Genomic DNA, 20,609 nt, shown 5'->3' with positions numbered 1-20,609 from the left:
TCCTCGGGGCAAACCTGTTTCAAAGTTAACATCTTGAGCGGCCGTCTCATAAGAGAGTGATTCAGATGTCTGAGATCTAGAATAGGTCTGAGCCTGCCATCTTTCTTGGGTATGATGAAGTAGCAGCTGAAGAAGCCGGACTCGTTGTTCATAGAGATACCGTTTCCACGGCACCCTTTGCAAGCAGTGTTTGTACTTCAGACTGGAGAACACGAGCTTCTCCGTCCTGTACCGAAGTCTGAATAATGCTTCTGAAACAAGGCGGCCTGCGTGTGAACAACCTCATTTTATTGTGCTTAGAACCTAGCTTGACACATCCGGAATGGCTGCCCAGTCCTTGAACCGGGATGCAAGGGGTTCTATTTTTGTGAATGAGAGTTCATATGGAGCGAATTTTGAGACAAAATTATACAAACAAATACAGTGTTTTGCAAATAAACACAATCTGCTTTGCAAAGAAAAACTCGACTTTCAAACAAACGCAAAGTGATTTGCAAATACAAAACTCTATTTGAGAGAAAATGCAGAGGTATGGACAAATATATGTATTGTGTCTTACAACTGTGAGACTCATTTGCCTTTTCATGAGGAAACTTGGCTTGATTTTCTCACAAATGCATGCAGGCAGATTTTCTCACACGTGCAATTGAGCAACTTTCTTTTCCAAAAACAGCAGATGGCGCTGTCGGTCAACTTACGCTAGTCTCCCGAGACCCGAAACACCTCTTTACCTTTTCAGACCAGTATGAGTGAGGAACAGGTGAGTTTCTTTCTGTCTTACTATCTCTATAATTAACCATTTAAATGTTTTCACAAAGCGACCCTTCTACAGTGTCAGTGAAATTTTACAACATGTGCTGTAAAGTTGTTAACATGATTGATTAGTTTAAAAATCAGTAGTGACATGCTGAACATTTAACTAGACAGTCTTTCCCTATAAAAACTGATCCATTCTCCGTACTTCTTATCCTCTGTTGGATCGCAGGATATATACTGATGCAATTGTTCAACATTCAAAACAATGCAGGGGTATAACTATATCGTGTCACAATATATTGTAATACTAAAATGCAGATGTATTATGGATAGCGACACTATTGTGTACCAAAAATGAAAACTTAGACAATTTAATGTAATATCAGATATAGTAGTATCACCCAAGAGGTCATTAATTATTAACTAAAAAAAATGAAAACAAATCACATTTAGTACAATATCTAAAACTTTTTAAATGTAACACTGTGCAATCATTTGTGTCTAAAATAATTACGTATTTTTTAGCTAAGCAAAATGATGAATATTTCTCTTCTGGTGTCACTCTTGTCCTGTGAATTGGGGAGAAGGATCAAGTTCACACTGATATAATACTAAATTCAGCATTTTAATAAACAGTGGTTTAATAAACAGCGTGCTACACTGGTGAAGACACACTCTGGACAGCGAGGACTCTTCTCGGAGTGACTCAGATGACGAACGTTTGCATTTTAAAGAGCCACTAATATAATTCCTGACAGTAGCCTTTTATTCTTAACTTCATGAGTTCAAATGTTGCTCAGCCTTATATAAAAAGCTACATAATTTTAGTTGGATTTTTCCAAACAGGCTATTGTCAGACTAAATCTGCTGGTATATTGGTTGAAATATGAAATATCCCCTTACAGGCCACTTTTAGTTTTAAATGTTGTACAAGGCATGCATATCACTGTGCTATATATGAACATAAATATGATAATAAACTATGATATCCCTTATGAAAATTAAAGTTAGTTTCACTATAGTAAAAGTGTGGTAATACTTTTTTTTGCAGGTTACCATTTCTATAACGGCAGCTTTACTACAAATACCATGGTATTTATTTAGTAAAACCATGGTTCATTTTCATAAGGGATATTAATGTTTAGATTATATTTTGGTACATTTATATAGCTGAATCACAATAAAGCTCACCTGAACTTATACAAATAGGCTACTATAATCAAACTAGTTTAATTAGTTTAACATACTCCTTTCAGTAGGTTGTCTATGTGTAGTTTTATACTTGTTTAAACTTTTACTGCAGAGGTAGCCTACAACATTTCTCTCCACTGGAGGCTATGTCTCAACATATAGGTTATAGCAGAATGACAATAAATCTTACTTGACCTATTGTAAAAATAAAATTCAAAACGCTTTCATTTTTGGTACAAAATATTGTTGCTATCCACTATACATTTGCATTTTAGTATTACAATATATTGTGACACGATATAGTTATACCCCTGCATTGTTTTGAATGTTGAACAGTTTCTAGAGCACTGCATTTCGGCCCGGGCCCAACGGGCCCCAACTTTTTTACGTCCCTAGGGCCGGGCTTCGGGCCAATTTTCACGTCATAGTTCAGACGAGGGCCGGGCCTCGGGCCTGTTTTAGTTTTCTCCTTATTTTTATATTTTAGACATCCATCAATGTCTAAGCCAAGTGCTTAGAAAAGCACTATATAAAATGTAAGGAATTATTATCAATTAGTGATGAAAAAAATTGCGGCGCTGGTGGGAACAACACGAGACCGTGCCGCGACTGTGAAGAGCGGCTCGACGGTGTTTAGAGTCCCGCAGCAGCAGATCGCACCATCAGCGCAGCTGTTCTGCGTTCAAATACACGCAATAAAGCCCCAGCAAAAGTAATTACCATGAATGTGTCCGGGGGAAATAGTAAGGAGATATTTGAATTACTTACTAATAAACTAGTGTTTTCTGTGTCAGTGTTGCATCAGTGTGGATCCATCTCCTCATTAGACGCGCCTTTAGAGAGAAGTGCATCTTCACGGATTATGATTATAATGAATGAGTTTTTGTTTTCGATTTGATTTATTTCGTTAAGTAGTGATTTAAAGCTTTCTATAGATATATTTATCATGTCTTTGAGGCATGTATTCGCTGACTTTCAGTTCATTTTTGTGAAGCGCACCTGTTCAAGACGAGACGGCAGAAAGCGCATCGTTTTCTTAAAAGTACGATGTTTTGTTGATTATTGTGAATGCACACAAATAAAAGTAGACCCTTTACAGTTCCGAATGATGTATTACTCTTACCTTTATGAGCAGAAATTACAGCCTATTTTAAGTGGTTTCCATTGAAAAAAAAAAATGCTATTGATTGCGCTGGTGCCTCCATGTCCTGCGCTTTAGCTTCGATTCTCCGCACAAACTATTGGATGCAGCGCACATTTATCTAGGTTTAACCTTTAAACATTGTTATATGCTTGAACTGTTTTAGTATATCTATAGATTTTATTTTAGGCAAGTCGTGATGATTTGAGAATATCAAATATAATATTGGTCGTTACTTTAAGAAAGAAATAACTTGTTTAACGAACAAAAAATGCTCCAAATGTTTTTCAAAATTAACTTGATAAAAAATAAATGTAAAAAAAAGGGGGAAAAACGAAATATAATCACTTTGCCATTACATACAAAACTGAACTATTTTAATAGCTGAAACATGAGCCGTTTTGGGAGAAGAGTGATGGTTCGTTCCAGCCGCTAGCGGCTGCCAAAGTGCGGAACTGTAAAGCATACTGGATGGATGGTGTGAGTACCTTGACGAAGTCGATATAGCTGTTCACCAACAGTGGAATCCCCAGGCGATAGACTAAATACTTCTTTGAAGTGATGAATGAAGTTATTGAAACTTTGGGTAGCGGGTCCAGCCTGGTTCAGGATTGTTTCGGCCCATTTCAGGGCAGGTCCAGTGAGAGAGGTTACGATGTATGCTATTTTGGATTGATCCGTTGTGAAAATATGAGGGTGCAGATTCATGTTCAGGGTGCTTTGGAGAATGAAGCCGTCGCAATCCTCCGCCGAACCAGAGAAGGGCGCTGGTCTGGCCACAGGACTGGCGAACACGATCGGAGAAGGAGTGCTCATGGTGGTGTTGGACGGTGGTTGTGGTGGTGGAGCTGGTGGATTAGTTGATGCGGGCGGTTGCAGGAGCAATTTTTTAAGAGAATCCACCAGCTCTTGGAAGGGGTCTGGAGTGCTCATCCTGTGTGACGGTGTCGGTCCGATCTTCTGTTATGGATGGACTCAGACACGAAGATGGTAAAAGAGAAATAGGTGTTTATTAAAACAGGTGAGACACTGCAAGGTGAGTAGGTGACTTCAGAATGGTAAATCAAACGGATTATATGATGTGCTTAAGATTCTTCTCCTTTCCTTAGGCGTACGGGGAGACAAGACAGGATCGATCCGGGGAGACACACACACACTTCGAGGACGGAGCTCTATGAAGAGAGGAGGACACAAGGTGGGAGAACACAGCAGGTAAGTATTTCTTAGATTCTCGGAAGGATATGGTCTTTTCTGATACAGGATACCAAGAGGTTGAGTCCACGTAACAATGACGAGATCGGACGCTGAAGTGTGTGTGTGGTGATCCTTTATAGTGCTGGTGATTGGCATGGTGATCAGGTGCAGGTGAGTGTGATTAATACTCGGGGGATGTGGAACGATGTGATTGGTGGAGTGAAGGGCCTGACTGATCCGTGACAATAACTTCTACTAGTCAAAAAAAAAAAAAAAGAAAACAACAGCTTGAGGCTGTCTACAGTGGACATTCCAGGCTACTAAGGCTTGTGTGATATTGACAAAAAATATCTCATTATTTTCTGGGATTTTATCAATAAAGATAATTAGACAATATTTTGCTGAGTGTGTTATTGTGCTGATATCATAAGGACTCCTGTGGACAGCTGACTCCTAAAGTTTTTGATATTCTTCATATTCTGTGTGGTCAGTTCACAGCAGTGATAGAAATTAATTGTCACGAATCTGGTCTACGAACTTCTGTTCACTCACCACTATAGGCTATACATTTTCTGCCCCCATATCTTAAATTATGTGATAATTCTAAATGCATTTTAACAGACTGAATCATGCAGTGAAAGAAGGCACTCCAAATGCGTACACGCACTAGTTTAACCTGTGTTAACTTACTCGTTCATTCTCTGCCAGCAGGTGTCACGTTTGACAGAAATATAACGGTTTTCCCGGTAAAGGCAGAACACAAAGCAGTGCAGCACCGGACTTTGAACTTGTAGCGCTCATGTTTATTTAATGAAATCATAGCCTTTTGAAGTTTAATCGTCACATTCAGCCATATCTCAATTCTGGTCTTTCCGTCCCCAAATTTAAGACCTCCTGAAATCATAATTGAGACTTAATTAATTTGATTCAACTAAATTTAAGACTTTTTAAGACCCTGCGGAAACCCTGTACTCACTGTTGTGTTTGTTTTAATACAGTAATTGATTGATTCAATGTATTTGATAGTTAAAATGACTACAAATTCAGATTTTCATCACCACCATCAGATGTGTGAACTGTGTCAGTTCTGTCACCTCCGTCAGTTGAATATTTTGATAATATTATATTTTATATTTGTTGTGGAATTGTTGGTCACGTGTGAAAGTGTAATCTGTCTGCTAACATGAGAATGTGTTTTGAAATGTTAAAAACATCTTGATTGCTTTTAAAGATAAAGCTGAAATTGTATTACACAGTCCAAGGAAAAAAAGAAAAGTTGTGAGGTTGTATCAAAGCATGGCTCAGTAGCTCAGTACACAGATACATAGGCTAAATGTAGTTTCATTTGTCTGAGTACAAGGTTTTATTTTTTTCAATTTTGCACCCTGTTTTGTCCCACTTCTCAAGAATGACATATCTGAATGAAACAGCAGACGAGCTGAATGAGACACAGATTCACTCTCTGCCAGCAGGTGGTACTATGAACAGCAATGATACAGTGTTTCCTTGTTTACTGCTGTAAACAAAGCAGAGCTGCGCTTATGAACACTACTTTAATATGCATTGTTCAGAGGCAAGATGAATAGAAAATACTGTGTAAACTTTTCTAAAGACAGTCAGTTCTCCTCAGATATACATTAATAAACTCCTACTCCAACTGTATCACGATTGTTTGGCATCTCAACCGATTTGAATCGCCACATATTTGAATCAATTTTCAACCAGCTCGTGGTTTATCGTTCTATCCCTAAACTGATTACCTTTCATTTCAATCATCTAGCTGCTGAGAGGAGAGATTCGTTCAGTTCAGTTAAAGGGCACCTATTATGCCCCTTTTTACAATATGTAATATTGGTCTTGGGTGTCCCTAGAATGTGTCTGTTAAGTTTCACCCCAAAATACCCCACAGATCATTTATTATAACAGTTGGGAAATGTCATTTTTGTGCTGTGTCTAAAAAAGAGCTGATTTGGAGTGTATGGCTTTAAATGCAAATGAGCTGCATATTCCCGCCCCGTCTCCAGAAGAGGGTGTCGTGTATACATCTCTCTGCATTGCATATCTACAGCAATAAACAGCCAGTAGAAGCAACATAACTGAGAGCGAGAGAACCGGTATTCAGCCGTACATATGGGAAGCCTAATGTACTGAAAGTGGGATGAAACAGCGTGATGTTACAGAGTTCGTGTCGCGCTGACCATGCTACCGAACAAACAGTACGACGCGAACTAATCTTACAAGCACAGGGCTAATCAATTAAAATACTTCGATAACATATGCACACAAATACTTTTAAAATGCTACGCACTATATTATTTGCGCAGACATAAACGTTTAGGTAGATTCTGAGGTGCATTACCTTTAAAAATAGAAGTAATCCAAATGAAGACTCTTGTGTTCAGTCTTACATCCAAACACAGAGCACAGGGATTGCTTGCGAGACATTGTTGACATTACAGCTGCTCGAGAGTGGATAAAATGGAGGACAACGTAACCGCTGAGGGTGGAAACTATAGCAATGCAGGGCTGTCAATCAACCCCCGTGGCCCGACCCTCCGAAATGTGACGTCACACTGCGGTGCGAATCAAAACGGCAGGCCTAGTGAGACTGACTTGGTTTAAAGGGGACTGAAAATGAGGAGTGGAGTTGGCGCCAATAGCCTCAAGGTTAGCTCATGGCGACCCGAGTTCAATTCCTGTCTCGAGGTCCATTGCTGATCCCGCCCCCCTCTCCTTCCACCCAATGCTTTCCTGTCAGCTCTCTACTGTCCTGTCCCAATAAAGGCAGAAAACCTCCATAAATATAACTAAAAAAATGAGGAGTGGGCAGATTTTTATCATTGTGGGGTGGTTGTGTTCACACCCTGCCAACAATCATTTATGTCCAAACACCATGTAAAAGTGGATTTTGCATAATAGGTGCCCTTAATAGTTGCACTTTACACAACGCTGGCATCAGAAACACTGACTGAAGAAGTGATTTGAACTGTCTTCATGAAAATAGAGGCCATCCTAAACTCCAAACCACTTGGGTATGTTTCAGTGGATATTGCTGATGTATACATGATCACCCCAAATTGCCTTCTGAAGGTGTGGCCAGATGGTTCAAGTCATGGACATGGAGGCCTTTGCAATCACAAGTATTGTCTCACAGGTTGTGGTCATTCTTTATAAAGTACTACTTACCTGAAATTCAGGCCAGGAGAAATGGCAGAATCCATTAACAGACATGCAACCTTGTTATACTTGTTGACCCTCAGTTACCCCATTCATTCTGCCAGATTGGGAGACTAGTAAATGTATCCGCCAGGGCTGATGATCGAGTATGATCGACCAAGGTGCAGATAAAGGACTGAGTCTATACGGGACCCATTGCTATTATATTGTTATATATTGTAACTTTCATTGAATTCCATATCACTTTCACTAACTGACACTTTTTAAATAGCAAATTCAGCATATTATTTATATAAAATAATATTGAACAATAATATTTAAATTAACAACAACAGCCATTACAAAACACAACAGGAAACAAACACAATCAAACAATTCAGTCAAACGTTCAAAAGCAGGGCTCTAGTACAGGAATTAAATTAAATAATGCCTAAATATAAAATGATCTTATCAGTCCACATCGATTTGCTCTAGAGCAAGTTGTAAAGTAATAGGACCAAAGATGGCCCCTTTTCACTTACCCAAAACAAATTACAGCTCATGCTTAACCACTATAAAAGCCAGTGGCAAATTCCAGAAGGACTGGTTGAGATGAAACTGTTCTCATATATATGACAATGGGATTATTTAGCTGTTTATCCTTAGATTAGTCACAGGCAAGTCATTGTTAAATATAAAATTACGTATGTCTCAATCTCTCTGTGATACTGAATGAAATGAAAAAAATGAGGAACTTAACACAATGATAATGAACTCAATAACAAACAGTTGTGATGACTAAATAAATATTCTGGTAACTAATAGGTGGCAGGAAACTAGAATAAAGGAAACAGCAAACTGACGTTAAACAAACTACAAGTCCATTAAAGTGAAACTAACTGAACATGTCACAGCAGGTCCCCACCTCATCTGCTGGTAAATTTTTCACTGAGGTAGTAGTTGTTATTAGAAGAAAAGGAAGTAGGTTTGTTTATTGAACATAATATTCTGGGAAAGAATGACAACCCTGTAGGTGGCTTTGCCAAGCCCTAACTGTGGGTGGATGTTCTGCCCCAGTTTTTAAGTACCCATTCCTCTTTTTGAAGAAGGCATTATTGCACTTGGATTGTAACAGCACACAAGTTTATGGAAATCAACTAAGCTTTGAAAAAGTTCAAGGTATGTTCAAAATGCATCATACTATATGACTGGATAATAATATATAACCAATGTTGTATAATTTATACTTTTCATACTTTTTCATTATGGTTCATACTTATGTTCTGTCATTTAATACTTTTACAGCAACACATCTCAATTAAAAGGATTGTCGGACAACTATTGTTTTCTCAAACCTCAAACTTTGCAATTGATGAGAAACACAAAAACACATCATACAGGTGTCTCACTACTCCTGCTGGAACCAAGAAGGTAATTTAAATTATAATTCTATTTTTAAATGAATAAAGTCTCTGTGTGTGTGTGTGTGTGTGTGTGTGTGTGTGTGTGTGTATACAGTAGTCAACATCTGAAGTGGATCAAAATCTTTCATCAAAGTTGTCCTAAAACCTAAAACCAAAATGCGTTCTTGTCTTAGGACAACTCTGATGAACTGTTTTGATCCACTTCAAATGTTGCCTACTGTATATGTAAATATATATACTGAATATATATGCAAATTGTCTGATATGTCCAATTTAACATTTCTTTATGTAGCCAATATTTGACACCACATAGTAGAAAGGATACATTTTCTGAATACTATAAAGCTGCAAATAAATACATAATACCTTGACGGGGGATCAGGACCCTGAGCTAGTTCTGCAAAGTATTGTGGGTTTACTACAACATTAGTTAACCTGTCTCCCTTAACGTTATGTTATTCAGTAGTTTTATGCTGCTGAAGTAAATTGACCCCAGTCATCAGTGCAGTCTATTTTATGAAACATGGTTTTATTTCCACTGACAGGGCAGAGGAAAACACAGGAAAAGTAAAAGGTTAAAACCTCTCCATACTAAAGGTCAGTATTAAACACATCAAATTCTATGTCTGTTTGATCTTCTTAATTGTAATGTACACCATAATTAAGTTGTGAGACCCTTTAGGCAAGAAATCTGCCTTTAAATGTAACAACGCTTCTAGGCCTTTCTATTGACTCCATTTGTTAAACAAAGAGCTCCAGGGTTGAACCTGGACCTCATTACTGAAACTGTGTATTTCTGTTATAACAGAAATTAAAATTCTTACATTCCACAACCTTCAAGAATAAAGTAATGACTAAGGTACTTCTGAAACTTTTGCAGTTTAAAACATGTCAACTCAAGACCGTGCTGTTTTGGAGGCAGTATATGAATCAGGCGAGTCCACCCTGGATAGGGCTACAGCAAAAGCAAACGAAACATTTGACCAGTTTTTAAGTGTCTCACTTAACATCGCGGTGACTGGAAAGACAGGATCTGGGAAATCCTCCTTTGTAAATGTAATTCGAAACCTAAGAGACTTTGATGAAGGAGCCGCACCTACTGGTGTCACAGAAACTACAATGGAGTGCACCATGTATGAGCATCCTACAATGCCAAATGTGAAAATCTGGGACCTGCCTGGAATAGGAAGTCCAAATTTCAAAGCAAATAAATACCTTAAAGAGATTAAATTTAAAACCTATGATTTTTTTATAATCCTCAACTCAGAGAGGTTCATGCAGAATGACATCCTGCTGGCTAAAGAAATAAGAAAACAGAAGAAAATTTTTTACTTTGTTCGTTCCAAGATTGACATTGACATTTCTTCAGAGCGAAGGAAAAAGAGATTTAATGAGCAGAAAGTCCTTGACACAATAAGAAAGGACTGTCAAAATAACTTGAAAGAAATGGGAGACTCCAAAGTTTTCCTGATATCATCTGTTGATTTTGGGAAATATGATTTTGAAATGCTTCGAACCACACTCTTAGAAGAGCTTCCAGTCCATAAGCAATCTGCTCTTCTTCAAGCTTGGCCAGTGTGCTCTGCTGCATGTCTTGAGAAGAAGATCAAGTTATTTAAAGGTCTGACCTGGGCTGCATCTCTTGCTTCTGCTGGTGTAGCAGCAGCCCCTGTGCCTGGGTTATCAGTAGTATGCAATGCATCCATTGTGTTGCTTTTCCTTTCAAGGTGCTATTATGCATTTGGATTGGATGACAGATCACTGAAAAGGCTTTCAAAAAAAGTGGCCAAGCCCTTGCAGGAATATCGGGCCAAATCAAAGTTTGCTGATGCCATCCAAAAAAAAGCAATAACCACAGTGCACGTCAGTGCTGCACTTCTGACACTTGCTGCCGCTGAAGATGTGTTGAGTCTCATTCCAGGTGTGGGCAGTGCTGTTGCTGCAGGATTGTCCTTTGTTTCTACTCAGTATTTCTTAAGAGAAGGAGTAAATGAACTGGCAATTACCGCTCAAGAAATCAGAAGAGTTGCTGGGCTGGACACAATCTACTAACTCCTAACTGGCCTGAAAATGTGTCATCATCTTGAGAATGTAGATTGATTCTATAGTTTATTAGAGCAAGTATGCATTTTCGGCCTTTGTCATAGACTAAATCATACAATGTTGTTTTTGTTAGATTGTTCTTGTGATGTTGAATCTGGAATAGATATTACTTAATAGTTCTTTCAATTTCTATTAGAAATTTATATTTCTATTATAGTTATTCTATTATTTCTTAATAATTCCAATATGCATGTAAACAGTATGTATAACTTTAATTAGTTGATAATAACTCTATAATTTTTCCATTGTTGTTTTTTGATTCTTTTAGTTGAGTTAAATTTCATCGCTGAAATCAGGCAATTTTTTCAAGTCAAGTCAAGTCATCATTATTCATGTAGCTTATTACAATGCAAATTGTGTCAAAGCAGCTTTACAGTATTAAATGGGGAAATAGTGTGTCTTTCTCCTCTGGCCAGACAAAATCAGCAGTTTAAATCTAGGCTGCAGCAGAGATTGCGCAGAAAACTCATCTGGTTCCCGTGGTCTTGTCCCAGTGGCCGTCTGGGGGATGAGGTCTTCGGAGGGGATCAGTCTCTGGGGCACATCTAGTTGTCCTGGTCTCCGCTGTAAAGGGTCCCCATATGGAAAAGTTTTGTTAAAAACACCTGTGATTCTTATATGTTCCAACAGAATATCGTAATATTATATGCTTCAAAAACCACATATACACAATGCATAATACTAATGTATTTTCAGTCATATATGTTATATATGTCCTGCATATGACTAAAGCCTTATAGATTTTCATGATGTAAAAACATAGGGAAAGAATGCTAATTTAATATGAATGTCCACCACATCTCTTGAGTGATTGAGTGTGAAAATAGTGCAGTTCACCCAGTTCCCCCTCTTTGAACTGTTGCTGTCTGGTTGACAAAATTGTCTATTGTAATATTTACTTGTTCTATTTTTATTCTTTTATTATCTGTGTTTTGTTCTGTCGCTGTCATTCTGTTGCACTGTGGAGCTTCTGTCACAAAAACAAATTCTTTGTATGTGTAAACATACCTGGCAATAAAGCTCGTTCTGATTCTGATTACCAATCAGTATAAGGCTGTACTTAAATCATGCCCTTGCTCTTATCTTGTCCTAAGTGGAGCCCTATGTCTATAGTCAATCATAGTCATAATCTGTATACTGATTTTCAGCCTTAGATGAAACACAACATTTAAACTACACACACAAGCACACATTTTAATTACAATTTTTTTTATTATTCTACAAGTTACAGTTGCGTATTTCACATATCAATATAGTTTTCCTTTCAAATCCTATATGACCAGATTTAATTTTCATTTGTGACAATTTCTTTATCACAACTTTATCACAGTACTAAGTTTAGTATATACAACAGTTCTATTTTTTACCTACAAACATAAAGCTTTCCAAAATGTCAAAGTAATTCTTATGCAAATCACCACCAACAGAGTTCATGTCACATATACAAAAATGACTTTCTGTCAATTGTATTCCAGCCGATTTTTAACCCCTCAATTTTTATAATTTTAGATCACTGATCACTGATCTAGAAACATATTTGAGTCAACTTCATTCATTTACAATAATATGTCCTGATTTGTTCACAAACAACAGGACCAGACGTTTCGCAATTAATGTAAACACATGGTCTCACAATGTCATTGCTGTCAACTGCTCTTTCAAATCCTGTAGGAAAATGAACAGTCTTCATAAAGGTCAATGATATTTTGACAGTACATCCTCGAACCAGCTTCTGCACTGTACAATTTCCAAATTTGCCAACTGCATATAGGTGATGTTGGTCATCACTGACACAGAGAAAGTATGAAAGCTTGAATATACTGCCATCTTTCAATATCACAACAGAGTTGTTCCTTTTCTTTGTCTTTGTGTATGTTTGGCTGTGAATGACCTCTCCATTGACAACTATTCTGTTATAGTACCTGCCAGTAGAGCTCCCGGGTACATCTAGCAATGCATGCAATGCATTCATATCATTTTCAGACACCGGCCTAATCTTTGGCACTCCAGGTGCAGTCACCCTGTCATATTTAGCATAGTTCCTTACATGATGTTTACTGGAAGTCATTTCTGTGTAGAATGATTTCATTTCAGGTGAGACATCATTAGATGAGCAGGCCTTAGCTATGCGTGGCAATGCACGAGACCATGCTACCCTTTTGCAAAGCTGCTGAGGCACTGCATTACTGCTTTTCACTTGCTTGAGCAAGTAGCCATTGTAGTTCTCAAACATGAAAGCAGACTGGGCCCAGAGAGGACCCAAATTCTCAACACTCTTAGTCAAATGCAGGAGTGAATGCACATTGTAGGTCATCTGATCTTCGCCGTACAAAGACTGAACTGATTTAACATAAAGCTCAAGAGCCTCATGAGCATGGTCAATATCCTCTTGGCTAATGTCTGAACCTAGCAAAATGCTCACACCCTCCACAAGTAAAGCCCAGTGGCAAATATACTTGTTTGGAAGTATCCTTCAGGACTGGCAAACTGTAATATAAAAGCCAGTTCTGCCATTCGTGAGCTTTCCAAAACCTTCTCTCAACAATAGACCGTGGGATTCGGGAAAAATGCTTGGAGGCTTGATAGCTAAAAGATTTCCATCCACTCTTGCAGTGTTCAAACCAATATACCATGGTTGACTGTAGCTTTTGGAATCAAACCATAAAGTGGCTATTTGCCGGCAAACCCCCAGTAACACACAATGCATATAATCAGGTACCATGCCATTGATCAGGTCAAAACGGGGCAAGTCCACAATTGGAGATGGCCCTTTTATACCCAAAATGCTCTGTTCATTATTTTTGGCAATCTCACCTATTTGCACAGTTGTGTTGTGATCTCTAAGTTCTGGCATCTCCTCCAAACAAGGATACACTCGCACAGTCCCATTGCCTTTTTTCACTTGAACACCTGGATGAAGACAATGCCCACACCCATATTCTCCATTAAACTGTTTGAAATTTTGCAGTAAAGGTCGTGCAACAGCATCACATATAGCACATAATGCATAGACCTTTGCAGTTTTGATTGAGTGATCTACTGGATCCTGCCACTGAAGTCCCATTTGTCCAAGACTTTTGCATTCCTCCACAAAAGGTTTGAGGAAGCTAGTCATCAATGGTTTAGATGACCCAAACCACAAGGCACATAGTATGACATTTTTATCTCTTTCCTCTCGGGTTACTTCATTAACCGAGCATAATAAGGGCCAGATGCTGAATTTAGATGACCGGAAAACAGGCACAGGGTAAAGAAAGAATCACTAACTGATTTCAGATATTCGTACAACTTCCCATCAGAAATATCTGTTATTCCATCTCTGTTTTGGTCATTATAAATGTTTGTAATAGGTTCATTCTCCAAAAGAGCTTTAAGTTGATCCCTCAAAGGTATACAAATAAAAAATTGGCCCAACTCTAAACTTTGTCTCACAGTTTGTGTTGATGAGCAAATCTGACATTTTACTTCACTGTCCTTAGACACTGAAAGGCCAATGTAAGAGCTGCAAGCACCACAATAATGATGGCATTCTGATTTGTCTACAAAATCTTCAAACGCCTTCTCTAGCATGTACTTGCTACGTGGGATGCTTGCAGCATCCCCACTACATAACCTTAACAGCTTCAGTAGGTCCTCCATTAAAGCCCCTGTTACATTGTGCTTCAGGGAAAATGCGAGGATGTTCAGCCAACTGGTATCTGTCACATGGTCATTAGAGGAACCTGAAGCGGCATGGTTGATATTCTGTAACAAATGGGAAAGAATCAAAATAGGAGTGATCATAATCAAAGTGTGTACCAAAAGAAATAAGTTACAGTTTAAATGTTTATATTCTTATTTTTAAACTCGTCAACAATGCATTATGCTATGTACTGAATTAAGCATCTCATCTCAAATTCAGTTGTCGCTACACATTTACGGACAATGTACCTACAACACAATGTAAACCTAAATTACATATAACATTCCTGATTTACACATAGTCTGGGATAATTTCCTTATTTACCTGCACTTCTGATGAAGTGCCATCTTCTCAAGTCTCTGGTGAATGTGACTTAGGGCTGTCATCCTAAAAAGAACAAGACTTCTTAAGATAAATAATTTGAATTATCAATAGCAAATATAGCAATAGAACCGTATAGAAATCTAACTAAAATAGAAATAGGTCATGTTTACCTGTATTTCTCTGGCTATAGGCTGCTCTGTCCTCAGTGGTAGATTGACCTGGATGAGGGGACAAAACAAACTAATAAATGTGAATATGAAAGGGAATGTTAAGAAATACAGAATCAAGTATTAAGAGTTTATCATTTTCAAAGGAAGAAATCTTACATTAGTGTTTGGTGATTGTGGCTGTTCTTTCCTTTTGGGGAGGTGTGACATATCCTAAAAGAAGGCAATACATCAATTAATAAAATTCAAAAGAATAGCCTTTGGTAATTTTCAGTATCCAAATGTCTTCTCACCTGTTTTTCTATGGATGGTGACTCTTTTGTGGTCTCTCGTTGTAACAGTATATTGTCCTAAAAGAGGTAACAACATTATTCAATTAAGTGAAAGAAAAAAAAAAAACAGGCTTATATAAAAATATTAATACCATTTACTTCAAAATGTCTAACTGGAGGCCTGTATCTGTGGGGGTGGTTTCTTCAGTCCCCTTTGGTGAGTGCGAAACATCATTCTAAGACAGGGTAAAAGGAAATATACAAAAGAGGAAGGAAACAGAACGGTACAGGTATATAAAGTTGATTTTCTTTTCAAAATATGAGAAATCCTTCCTTTTAATTAGGCCCTATAAAAAATGTTTTGCACATCAATTTACAATACCCCCCGATAGCCTCACTTTTCCTTTTTAAATGTCTGAATTATTTTCTTACTTAGGACTTACATCATTAGTGTCACTCTGGAAAGTTTCCCCTTCCAAGTCATGTAGATATTTTTCGATTTTCCTACAGTTTCAGACACAACATTATGAAAGACACAGCTTCACAACTATAGACTACCATTACTCTAGATCAGTGGTTCTCAACCAGGGTTAGAAATTCACTTTTCCATTAGGAGGCAATGTTTCCAGGGCCATTATTTACATTTGTAAGGGCAAACTTGATAATCACCTTATAATTGCATCCATTTTGTATTTAATGTAAAATATTTAAATTAAACCAGTTAATTCAATAAATCAGAATACGTTAAACTGTTTCCAATAACAAACTGTTTAAAATTTTATATAAATTTTACATAAAAAAAAGTAATAGGGTTGCAAAATTATATTAAAATCCTTATTGTTGATTATTGCTCTTGTTATTTTAATAGTGATTATTATTGTCGATTAATAGAACACAGAAAAACGTTGAGGGAATTGCCGTCGCGAGCGTGGCAAATAAAATAAATAAATAAAAACCATGTAAAAGCAATGTGATTAGCAGATCTAATGATTCCGCGAATTGGCAATTTTCATTCATTTTCACATTAATGCAATCGTGACAGCCATAATTTTAGGCATAGATTTAATTTTAAGCATAGATTTAATTTAATTTGCCAATTTTTTGCTATTTATCTTGATTTTCTTTGGGCTTTTTTGTTGTTGTTGTTTATTTTTATTTTATTTTTTAATTTTGTGGGGCATTTTTGACACAAGCACCCGTTAATTTCCAACCCTGTTCTCTATCTTATTTAACCTTATCTACATATATTATATATATTGATATATATTTTACCTTTTTTTCCACCTGGTCCGTGTACGATGAGGAATCTTTTTTTCTTCTTCTTGGCAATTGTGAAAGCAATACGCTTTTCGTTTCGGCATTTTTTTTTCTGCATGTGTTCTGTCTATTTTCTGAACACCCGTGTAGTCAAGTCCATGTAAAAAGATAATATAAAAAACACGCCGATTGGTTGATGTTTGAACTAATTCGCGGGATCCAATGAAAAGGCAGATCGCGAGCTCAATTGGACGAGTCAAGCACCCGGAGAGCGCTAAAACGGGACGTTGTGTCAACAGCTCTCAGAGATTGCTGGACATTGATTTCTTCAGTAATATCACCAGGAGCCTAAGGTAGGAATAATTTTCACTTGTTGTAATGATTACTCAGACAGCGGTGTTGATTCAGGTTTGTGTATTTAGCAATTTATAAGCAAAGTATTCGTTTTTTTTCTTTTCTTTTTTCGAATAATGCTAACCTATCAGACAACAGTTGCATGAGTTAGTTTGCTAACTTTACCAGCTAGTAACGTTAACTGAGCCGTATCCAGAAATTCTCTGCAACAATCTTGACATAACGTTAGCTTGCTTCGTGTATTTAATTTAGCTAACGTAACGTTAACGTTAGCTGGATTAATTTATTTTTTGGTTTATGTTGTATTGGTATTATACCGATAACATTAACATGCTACTTTTATAATATATTATCTATTGTACTTATCTTCCACAAGCTCTGCTGCTAACTTGCATGCAGATGACACAAGTTGGCCTAGCATTATGTCTGCCATTATGTCAATCAGCCTCGCAAGACACCATGTGAATAATGAAACAGCCTTAAATGCATTAATATAAATTGACTAAGTTACAAGCAAGCCTCTTTTAATTCCCTAGGTGTGATGAGAAAGTTTGCAGTGGTCCAGTGGGACAGTGGGGAGGATGCTGGGATGTATAGCGAGGTGAAAACCGATGCCATACGTAGATATGATGACACCAAGGTGGATGACGACGGAGACCCACAAACTGACTATTCAGCTGCTGTGGAGTGGCAGAAAGGGAAAAAGCCAAAACATGGCTGGCCAGTGTACATGGCCTCTATTAAGTTTGTGAGCAGTAAGTAGACCTATGTAATGCATTTCTTTTACACTGTCAGGTGTAATAAATAATGTGAAGCTGTTGTGATGTGTAAAGTTGTTATGGCAGTTGTGTGGCAGTTGTGTCAATGCACAGTATTACTGTGCATTGACAATCATATGCACAGTAATAATTACATGCAGTAAATTTAAAATAGTTTTCTTTACTGTGTAGTGCCTTAATCGGATCGCTCCTCCCACTTTGAACTATTTTTCAGACAATCGATATCATACTAATGCTAAAATTAAGGAATTTCTGGGGTTGGAGTCTGATGAAAGGAACAAGCCACTGCCTAAGAAAAGGACCCCAGTCCCGCCATCAAGATATACAGATTCAGATGAAACTGATGTGGAGAATACACCAGTAAGACTGTTTGTTCAACTGTCATTGAATGAATTTTAAGCATATAATCACACACCATATACTTAAGTACTGAGTTGAAATGTTTGCATACTTAAAAAAAAAAAAAAGATTTTTAAACCTAGGTCCTACTGTTAGTTGGAACAGTAAAACCGGCAGTGACAAACAGGCTATGCAACGGAAGTGTATATAGCAAGACAACAAATTAACCTACTTGTTTTTGCACCTGACTATGTCCAAAATGTGGATGGCATTAAGATCTTCCTTGAGATCTGCCTCCATCCCCTTCAGATTCTATCACTTCGCATCCTGTACTGTACAGTCATCTGTTTACATTTATAGAGGTAAGAAGACAAATATCTAAGAAGACAAATACGTGTCATCTCCGTATCCTCTCCAGGGTCACACACGTTTAATTAAAATTTTAGCCTAGTAGTTGTAAAAGTAAGCATTACTTTGATGATGCCATCTTAACTGGCACACTTCCATTGTATAGCCTTTGCATAGCTGGTAGCTGGATATACCACTCTAGCTTAAATGAATGTTTTTGAAAAATGAATGGATTTCTCCATTGATGTTTGGTCTAGTCTCAGTAAAGAACTCTTCGACATTACAAGCACATTGAGAACTCTAGACCTTCATGGAAAATATTTGTATCCACTTTCACTGGATTCATGTTAGATCAAGAAATCCTACACTTGTTTCTTGTTCCTTGACAGACCCAAAGGAAAAAGACAGTGATTCCCAAACCACAGAGAAATGTTGCCCAAATGATTGTTGATGAGTATCAAGTCACAACCTTGACAGAGACTCAGAAGAAGCTGAAAGACATGGAGGAGGAAAACGAAAAATTGAGAGATGACAACGAAAAATTAAGAACAATGCTTATTAGAGGCATGTATTGCAGTTATTTTACTATTGTGTTGAATCATGCAATCAGCTATCACACTGTTTTGTGGTTTACATTTTTTACAGTCTTTGCGCTTCAGACTTTTAAATTATTGTTGAACTGTTGTTTTGTTTCAATAATATTATTTAACTTATGTAAAGTTGAGAATAACAATTTAATAATTGGTAATGATAATAATTAATTAACTGAATTTTTATCAAGTATATGACAAGAAACCTGAAACTTATCCAACCTCTATAACATTTGGTATTACATGGCTTTGTAAAACGCACCATTGACATTGAATTCATCAGCTTGCATTGCCATATGTACACACAGGAGGTAGTTGAGTAGGTAAATTGGTATAAGAGTATATAGAATATAATATTTTATTCTGTTTTATTTTTGTTGCTAGAGCTTTTTACTGATTAATGACGTAAAAATGGCCCTGAAGTCTCCGTGTTCGTCAACGTCGTCGGTCAGCTCTGACTTGGAAGGTGGACAGGGTTTGCCACAGCGTATTACAGAGTCCACCCCACAACCCTCTCCCACAGCCCTCCCCCCACCGAAAGCAGTATCCACAGAACAGGTAGTGTACTACTTTAATTAGTCAATGAATTCTGCACTTTTCAATGAACCATTTGGTAATCAGTATCTATATAAAACTATTGCAGCCCTTGGCAACACTGCATAATAGATTGTTTTCGTACTCTTCCCAAAACAGGTGGAAATATCTCCTGGATCTAATGTATTTATTGACAGACTGGCTTGGGCTGTGGCCCAGAATGCAAACTCTGCCTCCTGACAGCAGTGTTCCCAATTGATGTGCTCCTTGTGAGCAATCTTCGAGGAACATCCAGGGATTCTGGGCCACAACGTCAGGCTCTTGACAAAATGAAAGTGGATGCTATCTACAGTAAGTTTCAAATCGGTTCAGAAAATTGTAAATTGAGTATCTATGATCCATATTATATTGCCGCACTACGGGGTTTATTATTATTATTATATCCACAGTGATCCACTAGGAGTAAATTTATGTTAAGTTGTCTTGTTATAATCCCTATAAAATTTACAACTTTCTGGGGTTCCATTTGGAAGCCCAGACCCCTAAACACTAGACCACCCACCACCCCCATGCTGCTGTTGAGTTGTCTAACTTGATATGTAGTAATTATCTGTGGGCCACCTTGCTTTCTAACAAGAGCGATGTTTTTCCTTTTATTTATTTGTCTCACAGGAGCAACATTGCAAAAGTGGCCTCATGTGGTGCCCTCCAGCATTGGTGCAGCCATCAATGCCAAACTTACTGAAATTAGAGGAAAGAAGGAAGAAAGAAAAAATCCGGAAACCTTAATGCTCTTTGATGACTGATGGCCATGACCTTGTGTGTTTACTGTTCAAGGTATTTTGTTGTTGCTTTTTTGTTTTTTTTTCCTGAGCAATGTTCTGTTTGATATCATGTTGAAATTCTAAATTACTCATGTGGATTATAATTTCATTGTCACTGAGTTGAAATAAAAGTGTTCCATTGCAAATTTGTGTACGTCATTGACTGAAATCATA

At 37.5% G+C, this 20,609-nt stretch overlaps 3 protein-coding genes and 2 long non-coding RNA genes across 14 annotated transcripts in view; 4 read left to right on the top strand and 1 right to left on the bottom strand.

Moving 5' to 3' along the window:
- Positions 1-12,069, top strand: part of LOC131536648 (interferon-inducible GTPase 5-like) — a 128,916-nt gene extending 116,847 nt beyond the window's left edge. For 4 of the 10 annotated variants that reach the window (XM_058769690.1, XM_058769693.1, XM_058769689.1 and 1 more), the window contains 3 exons: positions 4,198-8,869; positions 9,408-9,459; positions 9,743-12,069. In XM_058769690.1, coding sequence (XP_058625673.1) covers positions 9,751-10,914 — 1,164 coding nt within the window. In that variant the 5' untranslated portion in view covers positions 4,198-8,869; positions 9,408-9,459; positions 9,743-9,750 and the 3' untranslated portion in view covers positions 10,915-12,069. Of the gene's footprint in view, positions 1-1,075; positions 4,110-4,197; positions 8,870-9,407; positions 9,460-9,742 lie in introns of those variants that run through there. The other 6 variants (XM_058769696.1, XM_058769697.1, XM_058769694.1 and 3 more) reach the window with 6 other exon arrangements.
- Positions 1-20,609, top strand: part of LOC131536645 (gastrula zinc finger protein XlCGF57.1-like) — a 68,341-nt gene that overhangs the window by 31,690 nt on the left and 16,042 nt on the right. The window lies entirely within an intron of this gene.
- On the bottom strand, positions 13,542-16,903 carry LOC131536672 (uncharacterized). The gene is made up of 3 exons (XR_009270037.1): positions 16,683-16,903; positions 15,854-15,914; positions 13,542-15,646 (listed from the first exon to the last, which is right to left on the bottom strand). It is a non-coding gene; the product is annotated as an uncharacterized LOC131536672 (long non-coding RNA).
- LOC131536660 (uncharacterized) lies at positions 17,563-19,263 on the top strand. The gene is made up of 3 exons (XM_058769708.1): positions 17,563-17,776; positions 18,015-18,160; positions 18,877-19,263. The coding sequence occupies exons 1-3, from the start codon at positions 17,563-17,565 to the stop codon at positions 19,246-19,248; spliced, it is 732 nt and encodes a 243-aa protein (XP_058625691.1). The 3' UTR covers positions 19,249-19,263.
- LOC131536671 (uncharacterized) lies at positions 19,466-20,561 on the top strand. Its single transcript, XR_009270036.1, has 3 exons — positions 19,466-19,635; positions 19,771-19,962; positions 20,284-20,561. It is a non-coding gene; the product is annotated as an uncharacterized LOC131536671 (long non-coding RNA).

Source organism: Onychostoma macrolepis, chromosome 03 (genome assembly GCF_012432095.1).
Source record: "Onychostoma macrolepis isolate SWU-2019 chromosome 03, ASM1243209v1, whole genome shotgun sequence".
NCBI lineage: Eukaryota > Metazoa > Chordata > Actinopteri > Cypriniformes > Cyprinidae > Onychostoma > Onychostoma macrolepis.
This window is presented reverse-complemented; position numbering and strand designations above follow the sequence as displayed.